At 45.6% G+C, this 15,132-nt stretch overlaps 1 protein-coding gene across 4 annotated transcripts in view; it reads right to left on the minus strand.

Annotated features, from left to right (window-relative positions):
* Positions 1-15,132, minus strand: part of SYK (spleen associated tyrosine kinase) — a 106,387-nt gene that overhangs the window by 51,006 nt on the left and 40,249 nt on the right. For all 4 annotated transcript variants that reach the window (XM_081571726.1, XM_081571714.1, XM_081571737.1 and 1 more), the window contains 2 exons: positions 8,211-8,639; positions 5,755-5,915 (listed from right to left, as the gene is read on the minus strand). In XM_081571726.1, the coding sequence (XP_081427852.1) occupies positions 5,755-5,915; positions 8,211-8,612 (563 nt within the window). In that variant the 5' untranslated portion in view covers positions 8,613-8,639. The remainder of the gene's footprint in view (positions 1-5,754; positions 5,916-8,210; positions 8,640-15,132) is intronic.

The raw sequence follows: 15,132 nt of genomic DNA on the forward strand, positions 1-15,132 counted from the left end.
TCCGTGTATGTATGAGTTGCTCAGTCATGTCTGACTCTTTTTGACCCCATGGACTATAGCCCACCAGGCTCCTCTGTCCCTGGGATTCTCCAGGTAAGAATACTGGAGTGAGCAGCCATTCCTTTCTCCAGGGGGTCTTCCTGATCCAGGGATTGAACCCCTGTCCATGCATTGTAGGCAGATTCTTTACTGTCTGAGCCACAAAGAAGCCCATTGTTAGGAATCACAGAGAATAGGTTCTGTTTCTCAATCTGAAAGCCTCCTACATTCTCAACATCTTCCAGGTGCTGTGGGGGTGTTCCAGGTAAGATCTGCCAGTCTTGGCAAGTCTTAGACAGGGTGGCATAAGAAACAAGCACCTCTGAGCAGGTGTGAAGAGGTTGATGGGGGTATAAGAAGCACATGGTGGTCATGGACAGCCAACTGGAGCCAAACCATGTCCAGAGGGCTGGGAATGGACCTGCGTAAGAACTGCAAGTAATGATGAGCCGGATCATCAGCCCTCAGTGATAAAATCAAGCAGCAAGATGAGATTGGACAAGGAACTGTAAACAGGGTAACAGAGGGTTGGTGCTGAAATTGGTCTCTTCCCCAGGGTCAACTGGGGACAACAGAGGAGGCAAATGAACTGCTGCTCCCGACAATAAGAGCCTGTCTGCACAGAAGAGACACAGAGCCCAGCCATGCTGGTGCAGCCACAGCACCCACGTCACTCCTCCTTCCAACACTCATTAAAGGCAGTTCTTGTGCTCAGACATGAGAAGATGAAAGCCTTGAAATCTCTGCAGATAAATGGACATCGTACTTTGGTTTAAATGTATACAAATGCACACAAGTGTGGCTGGTGAGCCTGCTCACTTTCCTTCCTCTGCACTGGCTCTTTCTATACCCAGCCAGATGGGTCACCATGAACTTCAATTGCATTTGCCCTAACCTCTTCCCAAAAGTAGATGCACTAATTTGCCCAAAGAAAAGCGTCAATACCAGAAGGCCCTCAGTGGCCTAGCCCCTATTCTCCACCCGTACCCCCTCCACTCTGTACCATCCACAGTGGCCTCATGGTGGCCTGACCCTCCGAGCACACTCCTGCCTCTGGGAACCCACACATGCTTTTCCCTCAATCAGGACGGCTCCTGGCTGCCCTCAGGTGTCTGCTCAAGTGTCTCCTTCATAGCAAGGCCCCTCCTGATCACCCAGCATAAAACAGAATCCAGATTGCCAATCACAAGTTCTAGTCCCTTCCTTAAATGCTCCAATGCACTGGGCAGCTCTTGTTCAATTGTTTGGTGTCTACTTCTGCCAGTGAGATGTGGACTTCACAAGGCAGAGACCTCCATCTCCAAAGTCCAAGATGGAGTCAGCATCTAGCACCTCACACAACTCTGAAAGTGTTAGTCGCTCAGTCATGTCTGACTCTTTGTGACCCCATAGACTGTAGCCCACCAGGCTCCTCCGTCCATGGGACTCTCCAGGCAAGAATACTGGAGTGGGTAGCCATTCCCTCCTCCAGTGGATCGTCCTGATCCAGGGATCGAACCTGGGTTTCCTGCATTTCAGGCAGATTCTTTACCATCTGAACCACGAGGGAAGCCCAAGAACACACACAGCTGTGGACATTGGTAAATGCTGGTCCACAGATGGACAAGTTCATTTAAATGACGGGAAAGTGTGGAGGAGACACATTCTTTGGGGAAACCTGAATGAGGCCTGAGAAAACTCAGTAGGAAGGACTACATAGCTGTGGGCTGTTCCACAGTGGGTGTCCCCTGCAGCATCCCCTTGTCTAAGTCAGGAGAAGGCAGCCTCCTTGAGTGCAGCTGTTCCCCAGCAAGCCTGAGAGCAGGCTTCTGAACCGGCAAGAAGGCAGGAGGCCTTGCTGTCTGGATAACACAACTTAGGGCTCACTTAACCCACAGGAGGCCATAGGCCCAGTCCTGTGACATGTGTGTTGGAAATTACTCTTAAGAAGGTGGTAAAAGTCCAAACCTCATGGGACAATGAGCCAAGAGGTGCCACACTGAGGGAAAAACATCTTCCTGCTCCAGGATCTCTGACAGTGGCTATTACTGCATCCACTAAGCATCATCCCAGTCACCTCGTGTGCCCACTCAGGGCTGCTCTATACTTGCTTTTAGAATCACTTTTTTAAAAACCCTCCAGAAAGCAGGAATAGAAGGAACATATCTCAACATAATAAAAGCTATATATGACAAACCCACAGCAAACATTATCCTCAATGGTGAAAAATTGAAAGCATTTCCCCTAAAGTCAGGAACAAGGCAAGGATGCCCACTCTCACCACTACTATTCAACATAGTTTTGGAAGTTTTGGCCACAGCAATCAGAGCTGAAAAAGAAATAAAAGGAATACAGATAGGAAAAGAAGAAGTAAAACTCTCACTGTTTGCAGATGACATGATCCTCTACATAGAAAACCCTAAAGACTCTACTAGAAAATTACTAGAGTTGATCAATGAATATAGTAAAGTTGCAGGATATAAAATTAACACACAGAAATCCCTTGCATTCCTATACTCCAAGAATGAGAAAACAGAAAGAGAAATTAAGGAAACAATACCATTCACCATTGCAACAAAAAGAATAAAATATTTAGGAATATATCTACCTAAAGAAACAAAAGGCTTATATATAGAAAACTATAAAACACTGATGAAAGAAATCAAAGAGGACACAAACAGATGGAGAAAATTACCGTGTTCATGGATTGTTAGAATTAATATAGTGAAAATGAGTATACTACCCAAAGCAATCTATAGATTCAATGCAATCCCTATCAAGCTACCAATGGTATTTTTCACAGAACTGGAACAAATCATCTCACAATTTGTATGGAAATATAAGAAACCTCGAATAGCCAAAGCAATCTTGAGGAAGAAGAATGGAACTGGAGGAATCAACCTGCCTGACTTCAGGCTCTACTACAAAGCCACAGTCATCAAGACAGTATGGTACTGGCACAAAGATAGAAATATAGATCAATGGAACAAAATAGAAAGCCCAGAGATAAACCCACGCACATATGGACACCTTATCTTCGACAAAGGAGGCAAGAATATACAATGGAGAAAAGACAATCTCTTTAACAAGTGGTGCTGGGAAAACTGGTCAACCACTTGTAAAAGAATGAAACTAGAACACTTCCTAACACCGTACACAAAAATAAACTCAAAATGGATTAAAGATCTAAACGTAAGACCAGAAACAATAAAACTCCTAGAGGAAAACATAGGCAAAACACTCTCCGACATAAATCACAGCAGGATCCTCCATGACCCACCTCCCAGAATATTGGAAATAAAAGCAAAAATAAACAAATGGGACCTAATTAAAATTAAAAGCTTTTGCACAACAAAGGAAACTATAAACAAGGTGAAAAGACAGCCTTCAGAATGGGAGAAAATAATAGCAAATGAAGCAACAGACAAACAATTAATCTCAAAAATATACAAGCAACTTCTGCAGCTGAATTCCCGAAAACTAAACGACCCAATCAAAAAATGGGCCAAAGAACTAAACAGACATTTCTCCAAAGAAGACATACAGATGGCTAACAAACACATGAAAAGATGCTCAACATCACTCATTATTAGAGAAATGCAAATCAAAACCACAATGAGATATCATTTCACACCAGTCAGAATGGCTGCTATCCAAAAGTCTACAAGCAATAAATGCTGGAGAGGGTGTGGAGAAAAGGGAACCCTCTTACACTGTTGGTGGGAATGCAAACTAGTACAGCCACTATGGAGAACAGTGTGGAGATTCCTTAAAAAACTGGGAATAGAACTGCCATATGACCCAGCAATCCCACTGCTGGGCATATACACCGAGGAAACCAGAATTGAAAGAGACGCGTGTACCCCAGTGTTCATCGCAGCACTGTTTACAATAGCCAGGACATGGAAGCAACCTAGATGTCCATCAGCAGACGAATGGATAAGGAAGCAGTGGTACATATACACAATGGAATATTACTCAGCCATTAAAAAAAATACATTTGAATCGGTTCTACTGAGATGGGTGAAACTGGAGCCCATTATACAGAGTGAAGTAAGCCAGAAAGAAAAACAACAATACAGTATACTAATGCATATATATGGAATTTGAAAGATGGTAACGATAACCCTATATGCGAGACAGAATAAGAGACACAGATGCATGGAACAATTTTATGGACTCTGAGGGAGAAGGTGAGGGTGGGACGTTCTGGGAGAATAGCATTGAAACCTGTATATTATCATATGTGAAACAGAACACCATTCCATGTTCGATGCATGTGACAAGGGCTCAGGGCCGGGGCAATGGGATGATCCAGAAGGATGGGATGGGGAGGGAGGTGGGTGGGGGGTCCAGGAAGGGGAACACATGTAAACCCATGGCTGATTCATGTCAATGTATGGCAAAAACTATTACAATATTGTAAAGTAATTAGCCCCCAACTAAAATAAAGAAATTTATAAAAAAAAAAAAAAAGAAATTATAAATCAAATATGTATTAAAAAAAAAAAATAAAGTTGTCTCACCACTCCCCCCCCAAAAAAAAATAAAATAAAAAAGCATTGTGTTTAAGATCACCTCACCTCTTAAATAAAAGGGATTATGGTAAAGTAGGGCTTCCCTGGTGGCTCAGATGGTAAAGAATCTGCCTGCAGTGCAGGAGATTGGGGTTTGATTCCTGGATGGGGAAGATCCCCTGGAGAAGGGAATGGCTACCCACTCCAGTATTCTTGCCTGGAGAATTCCATGGATAGACGAGCCTGGTGGGCTATAGTCCATAGGGTTGCAAAGAGTTGGACACAATCAAGCTACTAAATTTACTTTTACGGTAAAGTCTGAGGGAAATTCTTTAAATAGGTGGATACTCAGAGAAAACACTTCTATTTCTAGGAAAAATTTAAAACACCTGCTGAGTGTGTCTCCACATTCTTGGTTACAGGGCTAACACTGCTGTGTAACTGTCCAAGGCCAGGATGGGGCAAGCCGTTGGCATGGCCAGGGGGTGATCACTGAGCAGTGACAAGCACAGGTGAGCATACCTCTGTCCCCTTGGTCACAGCATCTCAGGGGAATGAGATCAACACTTGTTTGAGACAGCTCCTTGCCTTCTCTGGACCACCAACCCTGCCCTGAGGCAGCCTGCATCTCCAGCAGCTCCAGGATTGAGGTGCACTGACCATTGAGGGTAACAGTGAGCAGGGCTCGGGATGCACACCTCATTTCTGAGATTATGAGGCCAGAGTTCACACATCTGCTTGTGGTCAAGTTCCTGCGTTAACCTTTCATATGAGTGACTATCAGAAAATTTTCTTTTCTATCTGCCCCATTGGCATGTCTCTCCAAGTAAAAAGAGAAGCAAAGTCTGAGATCTTGGGGAAAATGTGAGCAAACATACTGCACTGTTTTTTTAACATGGATGGATGCATATTATTACATATCCCATGTTTTGTCATTAAAAGCAGAATATGTGGCTGAAAAGACTTTCTTAAATGATGTCCCTCATTGCCCAAGAAGAGGGTTCACTTTGGGGCCAGACTGAGCAAAACAAATGCTGAATTACATGAGATGGCTTCAATTTGAAATGTCTATGAGGCCAACCAACATGCTGTCTCAGTTGATAGCACGTGATCCCTTCCCCGAGGTCACCAGGAGTTCAGGGATGGGGAGGCTGAGTGACCCCTAACTGTCCAAGCAGGCCTGGCGCTAGTGGTTGAAAGGAAAAGACACAATACTTACAAAAACTTTCCATTTGTCTTTGATCCTATCAGGACAATCTGCTCAGATTCATCACGAGAGATTTTTCCATGGAACCAGGGCATTTTTTCATGGGCTGTGGTGGCAATCAGTTTCTCCAGCTGAGGTTTCTGGCTGATGATGGCCTGCTCAAGAGCTTGACCCTGTCATGAGGAGAGGAGATGGAGCCATAATAAGTGAAAGTGACAAGAAAGACACATGAAGCAGGTCCAATCTGTCCTAAGTCCTGATAACGGTAAAATGAAATCACATCTGTTTGTTTGTTCATTCAATAAAGAAAGCCAATAGATCTTATATGTTAAAGTATCTTCAAGTGTATAACTAACAAAATAGATTTTAGAATGCAGAGTCTGGCCTTTGCAAAGACACATCGGGCTTTAGAAACCATCAGGAGTAATCCGTGAGGTCTAGAGAATGGGCCTCCTGCCCTCTCCTAATCAATCACCTCCTAGAACTGATTGTTTTGTATTAGACCCTGATAATTTAATGACCATCTGGAAGACTTAAGATGTGTGCAAGCAAGGAGACATGCTTTTTTCTGTCTGCCCCTAAAAGACTTCACTCTGAGTGTTTACACATGCTGCTGCCTGTAACTGCAGGAGATGTGATCACAGAAAAAAGAGATAAACCTTGACAATGAAGAAATGACAACATGGAAAATAAGAATGAGAAGGAGGCTGACAGCTGGGTGAATTAACTTCGTAATCATACTTAGTGGGAGAAAAATAGATACCTATCACAGTAGTAAATGAAGAACACAAATTGATGATTCAAAGTTATAAAAAGAACCAGAAGAAGTGAAAATAAAAACATAACCAACCCCTGAGGAGAGGGAAGAGAGGAGGGGAGGCAGAAGGGAAGGTGAACCTGAACATTTTGTCATGCTTCACAGATGAGATGAAAAATAAAGGCAGTAACAGTTACATACCAAGGAAGTAACCGGTTCAAAGTTAGCAAAGGGCAAAAGCAACAGAGTGTGGAATACTACTCAGCCACAATAAAGAAGGGACCACTGACACATAACTGGCTCACAAATGTGTTATACTGGGTGTAAGGAACCAGTCTGAAAAGGCTACATGCTGTGTGAGTCCATTTACATGACATTCTGAACAAGGCAAAACTATAGGGACAGAAATCAGGTAAGGGGTTGCCAGGGGCTGGAGTGGAGGGTGGTCCTGAGGGTGCTTGATGGGTGATGGAACAGTTGTGTATCTTGATTGGGGGTGGGGCTACATGATGTCACCTGTTTGTTAAAAAAAAATCATAGAACTGTACACTCAAAAAGGATGAATTTTCATAGTGTGTAAATTATACCTCAGTAAATCTGATTAAAAGAGTAAAAGGATGGTTTAAGTCTTGGCTCCAGGGACCAGTTTCGTGGAAGATAATTTTTCCACTGACCTCGTGGGGAATGGTTTCTGGATGATTCAAGAACATTACATTTATGGTGAGCTTTATTTCTATGATTGCTACAACAGCTCCACCTCAGATCATCAGGCATTAGATCCTGGAGGACCCCAGGTATAAATAATATCCAATAAATACTAATGAAAAATACTGAATCCATAGTATTTGTCTGCAAGACTGAATTCAGTGCAGAGCATATTATAGGAGTAAAGGAATAGATAGAATCCTCAAAAAGCCTTTACTGTTATCCACATGTATATATAAGAAACATATATCCAAAAAGTGCCAGGAAATTGTTCAATACATGAGTCTGATCAGAAGACTGTCAACCAGCCTGGTGGCTCCTGATACCAAGTGCTATGAAGAGTGTGGCAGGAATGTAAGTTGTCACAACCTCTGGGACCTTTTTGGATGACAACCTGTCATCACATCCAAATCCTTCACTGTGTTCAATCCAACCAGTTTGGGGTTACCCTGCTGATGTTGCATAAAAGGTTAGGAGAATGTTGGGGGAGGCATTGTTTATTAACAATGAAGGTGTCTACCAATATGTACTAGTAAAATGAATTATAGTCCACAGGAGGGACTATCAGGTGGCCCGTAGGGGGCTGATGCAGCTGTGTGTTTGTTGACATGGAAAATTCTGGAAGAGATGTTAGGAAGGGGTAAAATCAAATGCCAATCAGTGTGTTCAGTATGACCCTTTTAGGTAAATAAAAACCAGTATTTGTCCTGTGATCCTGCTCTGAAACGGCCTGGCATGAATTGGGTGACAGTGGTTTCCTGTGGTGGAGAAACCCACATAGCTGGCACGAAGGGGCCCACCCTCTCAAGCATGACCACAAAAGAGGAAAGGCTGCCTTCTTGGAGTGAGGCATTTGGAGGCCCATGCTGATGACTAAGGAGAAGGTTGCTTATCTGAAGCCCCATTGCATAGCTCTCATGCAACCGGGTGCCTGCGTGGAATTCCAGGGCCCCTGTGAGCAATGAGATCCTGCATGGCACCTGCCAGAGGACCGCCGGCCACCTACCTGAAGGTTCCACGTCTGTTTCACGTATTCTCGGATGAGGTTCTCCTTCAGATCCTCAAAGGGGCCAGTCTTGGGCTGTACCCCTGGCGGCCGGTTGAAGGGCTTCTTGAGGAGGCAGATGAGGCCGTCCATCTCCTGGGAGTGGTAGTGGCAGAGCTCGGCTGGGCTGCCATGGGCCCGGCCACCCGTGATGGCATAGGTGCCATTCAGCTCCCTCTCGATGGTGTAGTGATGTGCCTTTCTGTCATGTGCCACTGACAGGGCGAAGCCACCCAGGTAGTTGCGGCTCTGGCGCAGCAGGTAGAGCCCATCGCTCATGCCCCCCTGGACCAGGTAGTCTTCCGCCTCCTCCCGAGTGATGTTGCCAAAGAAGAAGGGCAGGTGGTTGGCGCTGTCACCCATGCCTGCGCCTTTCCTTCAGGCGTCCACCTGGCAAAACAGAGACCAGGCAGTGGTCAAGACCCGCATGGCAAGACATTGTTAGGGGATCCGCCCTCCAGCCCTGGAGGAAAGTCCTCCAGTCAGCGGGATGCTCTTCCTTCTGGGGCTTGGCTCTAGAGCCTGAGCTAATGTGCCTTCTTCCTTTCTGCCCACATAACCTTTAGATTTTTCAAACACACCCTTTCAATATTGAACCAAAAAACAGAGCATTGGACCAATGTGGCCAAATCAATCTCTCTCTCTCTCTCTTTTTTTGTTAGAGACAAAGAATTATAAGAGACAAACTAAAAAGAGAAGTCCCCCTGCAAAATAAGACTTATGAGCTCTCACTCCAGTCACTGGGACACAGGGACAGAACCCAGAGGAGTCCATTGCTCTCTGGAGATGGAGATGGCTGTCAAGACCACTCAAGTTGGTCAGTTACCTGCAGTGAAGATGTTACTGAACTCCTTTTACATAAACACTGAGGGACTACTGTGTCACATTCTGTAGTTGGATCCCAGAGAGCTGAGCATTGGCCATGTTTATATATCACATCAAACCTTTGGCTGGGAGGTAGGACAGGCAGGCAGTTGCCCTGAGGCATGAAAAGTGTCATCCTCCTGAAACCCCAGGTCTCAGTAACATGCAGACCCCTCCCTGCTCTCCTCCATACCACTTCCTGGCACCCACCTCGTACCAAACACATGGCTGATATTGAACATGTAGTGTAGGTTCCATATTTGATAAACACATCTGTCACAAAAAAGCTACCTTTTGCAGTAAACAGACACACACTTCAGAAGGGAAATGTGAAGACAATTTGACAGGAGGATTGTTTGATCAGTTGTGGTTGTAGATGAGAAGAATCTAAATTGCCAGTCTAAAAAGTATACAAAAGGGTATAACCAAAAGGGGCTTGTCGTCAATGGAAAAGTATCTAGATGACTGCATCTGTACATTGAGAGAGCAAAGCACATACCCCTTCATGGTACATACACACACACACTACACATTCAGAGACACAGATACACAAACACCTGTATGCACACACGGTTACATGGAACAGTTTCTTCTCAATAGGAATTACCTTAAAAGGACCAAAGAACATAATCCCTGCCTGTTAGAGGTAAAAATTTTCTCCAAGTAATATTGCCAAATCAGTATTTCTCAGTGAGCTGCTGCTGCTGCTAAGTCACTTCAGTCGTGTCCGACTCTGTGCGACCCCATAGACGGCAGCACACCGGGCTCACCCGTCCCTGGGATTCTCCAGGCAAGAATACTGGAGTGGGTTGCCATTTCCTTCTCCAATGCATGAAAGTGAAAAGTGAAAGTGAAGTCGCTCAGTCGTGTCCGACTCCTAGCGACCCCATAGACTGCAGCCTACTAGGCTCCTCCGTCCATGGGATTTTCCAGGCAAGAGTACTGGAGTGGGGTGCCATTGCCTTCTCCATTCTCAGTGAGCACCACCCCCCAAAGACATAGGTTTTATTATAATTTGGTTGTACAAATAATTTTCTTGCTTACTTCTCTTAATATTTGACTATCAATCAGTAATTTTTCTTTGTGGAAGTTTCTAAGCATTCATTGCTCAGCAAGGTTTTGTTTTCTCGTAAAAGTACAGTTCATATTTTCTCTTACAGCAAAGACATCTGCTATTAACCAAAAGCCCTCTCTGGAAAGAAGTGAGTAGACATGTCTTTTGGGAACAATATTTCTCTTCTGCTTCTTTCTCCTTCTCAGGCTAATAATCCTTCTGTGCCATTTGCGTAACAAGTTCAGCCCCCTCTCCACAGTGACGGCCCTAGCACTCCTTTCTCATGCTCTGCCCTGTTCTTGCAATGCGTCTTTCAGGTCCTCACCTGCCATGTGCTGTGAGCCCACCTGCCTTTCCAACTCCTGTCCCTTGCAGCCCACCTCGCTGCAGTGCCAACAATCTGGGTGATGTTGAAGCTGGCTCTGACTGCATCTGAGGCTGAGATCTCCATGTCCTATTTGCCTGCCTTCCAAAGCCCAGGGGTTGCCCTAGCCAGGAACCCAGAGTCCTTTGAGAATACTTGTTCCTTCTTGGCTTGTTTTTTAAAATGGCTTTGGCATGTGTTCTGTTTCTCTGTATCCCTTATACATGTATATAAAGTTGCTTCCATCGTGCCCAATTCTTTGGCACCCTCTGGATTGTAGCTCTCCAGGCTCCTCTGTCCATGGGATTCTCCAGGCAAGAATACTGAAGTGGGTTGCCATGCCCTCCTCCAGGGGATCTTCTTGACCCGCATCGCTTATGTTTCCAGCATTGGCAAGTGTGTTCTTTACCACTAGTGCCACCTGGGAAACCCCCTGTATCTCTTACCACTGGCTCTTTAACGCATTACCCCCAACTGCACAGCTGTAAGCATCGCTGATCTCCCCTTCCCTCCTCTCCCCTCTTATTCCTGCTTCATCTGTCTCATACCCACACAGTTCCCTACAGCTCACCCCATCCCTCTCTCCCAGTCAGCCTCATTCCTAGCAGGCTCAGTCCACAGGCCATGGCTGCCGCCTCCTGTTTCCTGGCTCATACACTCTCTCTGCTTGGGGCACACACCAACTTGCACACCTGCCTCAGATGCACCCTCACTCTCGGCCGTTCCTACTTCTTGGGACTTTTTACAGAGCTGCCACCCACCATTAGGCTCAACAAAAACTGTAAGTCTTCAAAAAAAAATACTGTTAAGTGTTAATAAATATTTGTAATTTATAAACCTTTAACCACTGTCACTTTTAAAATTCATCAGTTTGCCACTAATATTTACATTGGTGCTGCCCCTGTGCTGTGAATCCCACATTGAAGTGAATCAACGTGACAAGACAGGAGACAGGCAGAGAGGGAGCCTGCCAGGCCCATCCTCCAGGCCCCAAGCGGGAGGCTCCTGAATGGCTCTGATGCAGCATGGCAGGTTCACCCCCAAGCAGGTGGCACCTCTCTGGCTTCCCTGGGAGAGCAAAGCCTGGCTGACCTCAGTGTGAGCAGTGCCTGGCCAAGTAGCCCTTTTCTGATGGTGTGATTTCCTGTGCTGGAGGTGACACTGGGCGAAGGCCTGACAAAGATGCATCGGGCCGTTGCTCTTGGTGGTGGTTTTGACGGTAGAGATGGTTTATTGCAAGGACAGCTTAAGGAAGATTCTTGGGTTATTTAATTTGGGGGGTGAACAACATCTGTGATGCTCTTCTTATGCCTTCTTCAGACAGCTCCCACCAGCACCCACCTGACACTTTCTCTGTAACACAGGCTGTGGTGATGGGTGACGGTCACCTCTGCTGTAGCCACTGGGCCCAGAAGCTGCATCCCCACCCTGCTCCTCAGACAGTAGCTCTCGCTCACTTTGCTAAACCAGTACAGACAGCAACTTCCCCGTGGTGATGCTCCCCTCTCTGCCTGCACTCGCTCACAGGCACTGCTTAAATCTTCCATTTCCATGGACCTCAGGGGAAATCTGTAGCTCAAACTCTGTTTAACACCCACTAGGATAATATCCTTTCCAGGATAATAAGATAATATTCCACCTGGGGCTTCCCAGGTGGTGCAGTGGTAAAGAATCCGTCTTCCAATGCAGAAGATGCAAGAGATGCAGGGACCTGATCCTCTCCCAGGGTCAGGAAGATCCCCTTGAAGGAGGAAATGGCAACCAATTCCAGTCTTCTTGCCTGGGAAATTCCATGGACAGAGGAGCCCGGCAGGCTACAGCCCATGGGGCCACAAAGAGTCAAATACAAGTGAGTGACTAAATAACAAGGGTGATATTCTCCTCGACAGTGCCTAGAACTTGCTACCTGTTTTTTGTCCATTTCAACTTTCCCAGTTATTTTTTGCCATGTGTCAAATCACTTTATTCTAAAGTTCAAAAATTGAGAAACAAAAAAGGCCATTGGTCTCCATGGACCAGGCCCTTCAACTCCTCCCAAACACCCCCAGCACCTCGGCTGGTGCATACCTGCACAGGTAGCTCTTGAGTAAGGTGAGGCTTCATGCTATCACCAGATGAGAGCCTCAAAACATTGCAGCATTGGGGAGGGTTGGATTGGGAGTTTGAAACTAGCAGATGCAAACTATTCTGAGTAAAATGGATAAACAAGGCCCTACTGTATAGAACAGGGAACTATATTCATTGTCCTGTAGTAAACTATAATGAAAAAGGAGATGAAAAAGAATGTGTATATAAGTATAGCTGAATCACTTTGCTGTATACCTGAAGTTAATATGACATTATAAATCAGCTACACTTCAACTTAAAAGCAAAACCAAAAAACACTGCAGCATCACTGGCTCTTCTGTGGCCTTTTTATGACACAGGTTCAAGGTGAATTTCACACTAAGAAAATGTTTTATAACATGAAATAATGTTTTGTGATTCCTGGGGTAGCCCATTCCTCTTCCCAGCTTAGTCTGCTCTCCAAAGCACATCTCCATGGGTGACAACCTTTTAATATGTGGTAATTTGCTATTGGAGACAGATTCTTGTCTTGGTCCTCCCACCAGAGTGCCAGCTCTGGGAGGTGAGAAGAGAAAGATTTTGTTCACTCCCCTGTCCTGATGCCTGAAACAGCTCCTGGTATATAGCATATGGCCAAACTATTTGTTGACTAATAGGCATTGTGATGTTGTTGTTGTTTAGTTGCTAAGTCATGTTTGACTCTTTGTGACCCCATGGATTGTAGCCCACCAGGTTCCTCTGCCTATGGGAGTTCCCAAGCAAAAATACTGGAGTGAGTTGCCATTTCCTTCCCCAAGGGATCTTCCCAACCCAGGGATCAAACCCGTGTCTCCTGCATTGGCAGGTGGATTCTTTACTGCTGAGCAACTAGGGAAGCCTCAGGTATTATAATGGGAAGAACAAGTCTGACTCCATATTGGATCTATTTCTCTTTAACCTTTGTATTTCTATTGCTTTGGCTTTGAGCAGTCTCTAAAAGGATGCTGCCTATAGCTTAAGTGAAAGTTGCGTCTGACTCTTTTTGACCCCATGGACTATACAGTCCATGGAATTCTCCAGGCTAGAATACTTGAGTGGGTAGCCGTTCCCTTCTCCAGGGGATCTTCCCAACCCAGGGACTGAACCCAGGTCTCCCTCATTGCAGGCAGATTCTTTACCAGCTGAGCCACAAGGGAAGCCCGAAAGCTTAAAGTACACATAATAACCCACCTCTGGGAACCCTACCTCCCATGCCTGAGCATTAAGCTAAAATATCTCTGGTTAGCTCACAGGAAATATCCTGACCTGGTCAACCTGTGAATGACTGCAGGAAAGAAGAAATTAGCACATCCCCTGCAGAGTCTGATCGGAACCAGGAAATATTTGCAACAACTTAGCGCCAACTTCTTTTTATCTTCTCACCTCCCCGCTTTGCTCTAGAAAAGAAACTAGCATCCAAACCCCGGCAAGATGGGGACATTACTCCACCATCTTCTCAGTCTGAATAAAGCTGCTATTCCTTGTCCCCACACCTTGAGCTTAACTTATTGGCCTGTGGTGTGGCGATCTCGGGCTTGGTAACTGTATGGTTAAGCGAAGGCAGCTTTCAAAATAATGTGTCCAGAGTAATCCAGTTTTGCTTTTAAAAGGTTGTATGTACGAAAGTATATAATAATATACAGCTAGAGAGTGAGAGAGGAGAGAGAAGGTCTGAGGGGACGGTGGGTATGGAGGAAAGGCTGTGGCTGGTTTTACTGGCCTCTTTTGTATTTTCTGTCAAAGCGTCCGCTCTGCCCCATCCTCTTCTGCCTACCATCCTCTGCCTGGCCTTTACTCCATGAATCTGCTCTCACCAGCATCATCAATCTTTACATGGCCAAACTCAAGGTCTCTCCAAGAGCCCTGTCCTGCCTTATCTCCTGTTAGCAGTGGATGCTGCCCAGCACCCACACTTTAGTGGTCAGTCCCTCTGCTTGGCCAGCTCCTCCCCCATCCATGGCTCCTTCCTTCGCTTACTCTGCAGCCCAGTGTGGGGTCGTCATCTGTGTCTTCTCCCTGCACATGGCCCCCATGTGCCCATGGATCCCACATCCACCTCTCCTGGCTGAGCTTCTGAACTAAATGCTGCTTATCTGATGCTTCCATCTGAAAATCTAAAAGGCAACTCAACCTTCAGGTGCCCAAAATGGGCTTTCAATTGCTCATGTATGGTCTCCCTGAGCCCCTCTTAATTGAGGAAATGACATTAACTCTAACCAGTTGCTTAGGACAAGACCCTAAAGACTTTCAGGATCCCTCCCTTTCACTCATCATGCATGATTAATCCACTCACTTGTTGCTGCTGTTTAGTTGCTAAATCATGTCCAGCTCTTTTGAAATCCCATGGACTGTACCCTGCCAGTCTCCTCTGTCCATGGGATTCTCCAGGTAAGAATACTAGAGTGGGTTGCCATGCCGTCATCCAGGGATCTTCCCAACCCAGGGATAGAACCTGCATCTCCTGCTTTGGCAGATTCTTTACCACTGAGCCACCTGGGAAGCCCAATCTGCTAACT

The sequence above is a fragment of the Giraffa tippelskirchi genome, chromosome 1, assembly GCF_054371585.1.
Source record: "Giraffa tippelskirchi isolate mGirTip1 chromosome 1, T2T-mGirTip1v1.2.pri, whole genome shotgun sequence".
NCBI lineage: Eukaryota > Metazoa > Chordata > Mammalia > Artiodactyla > Giraffidae > Giraffa > Giraffa tippelskirchi.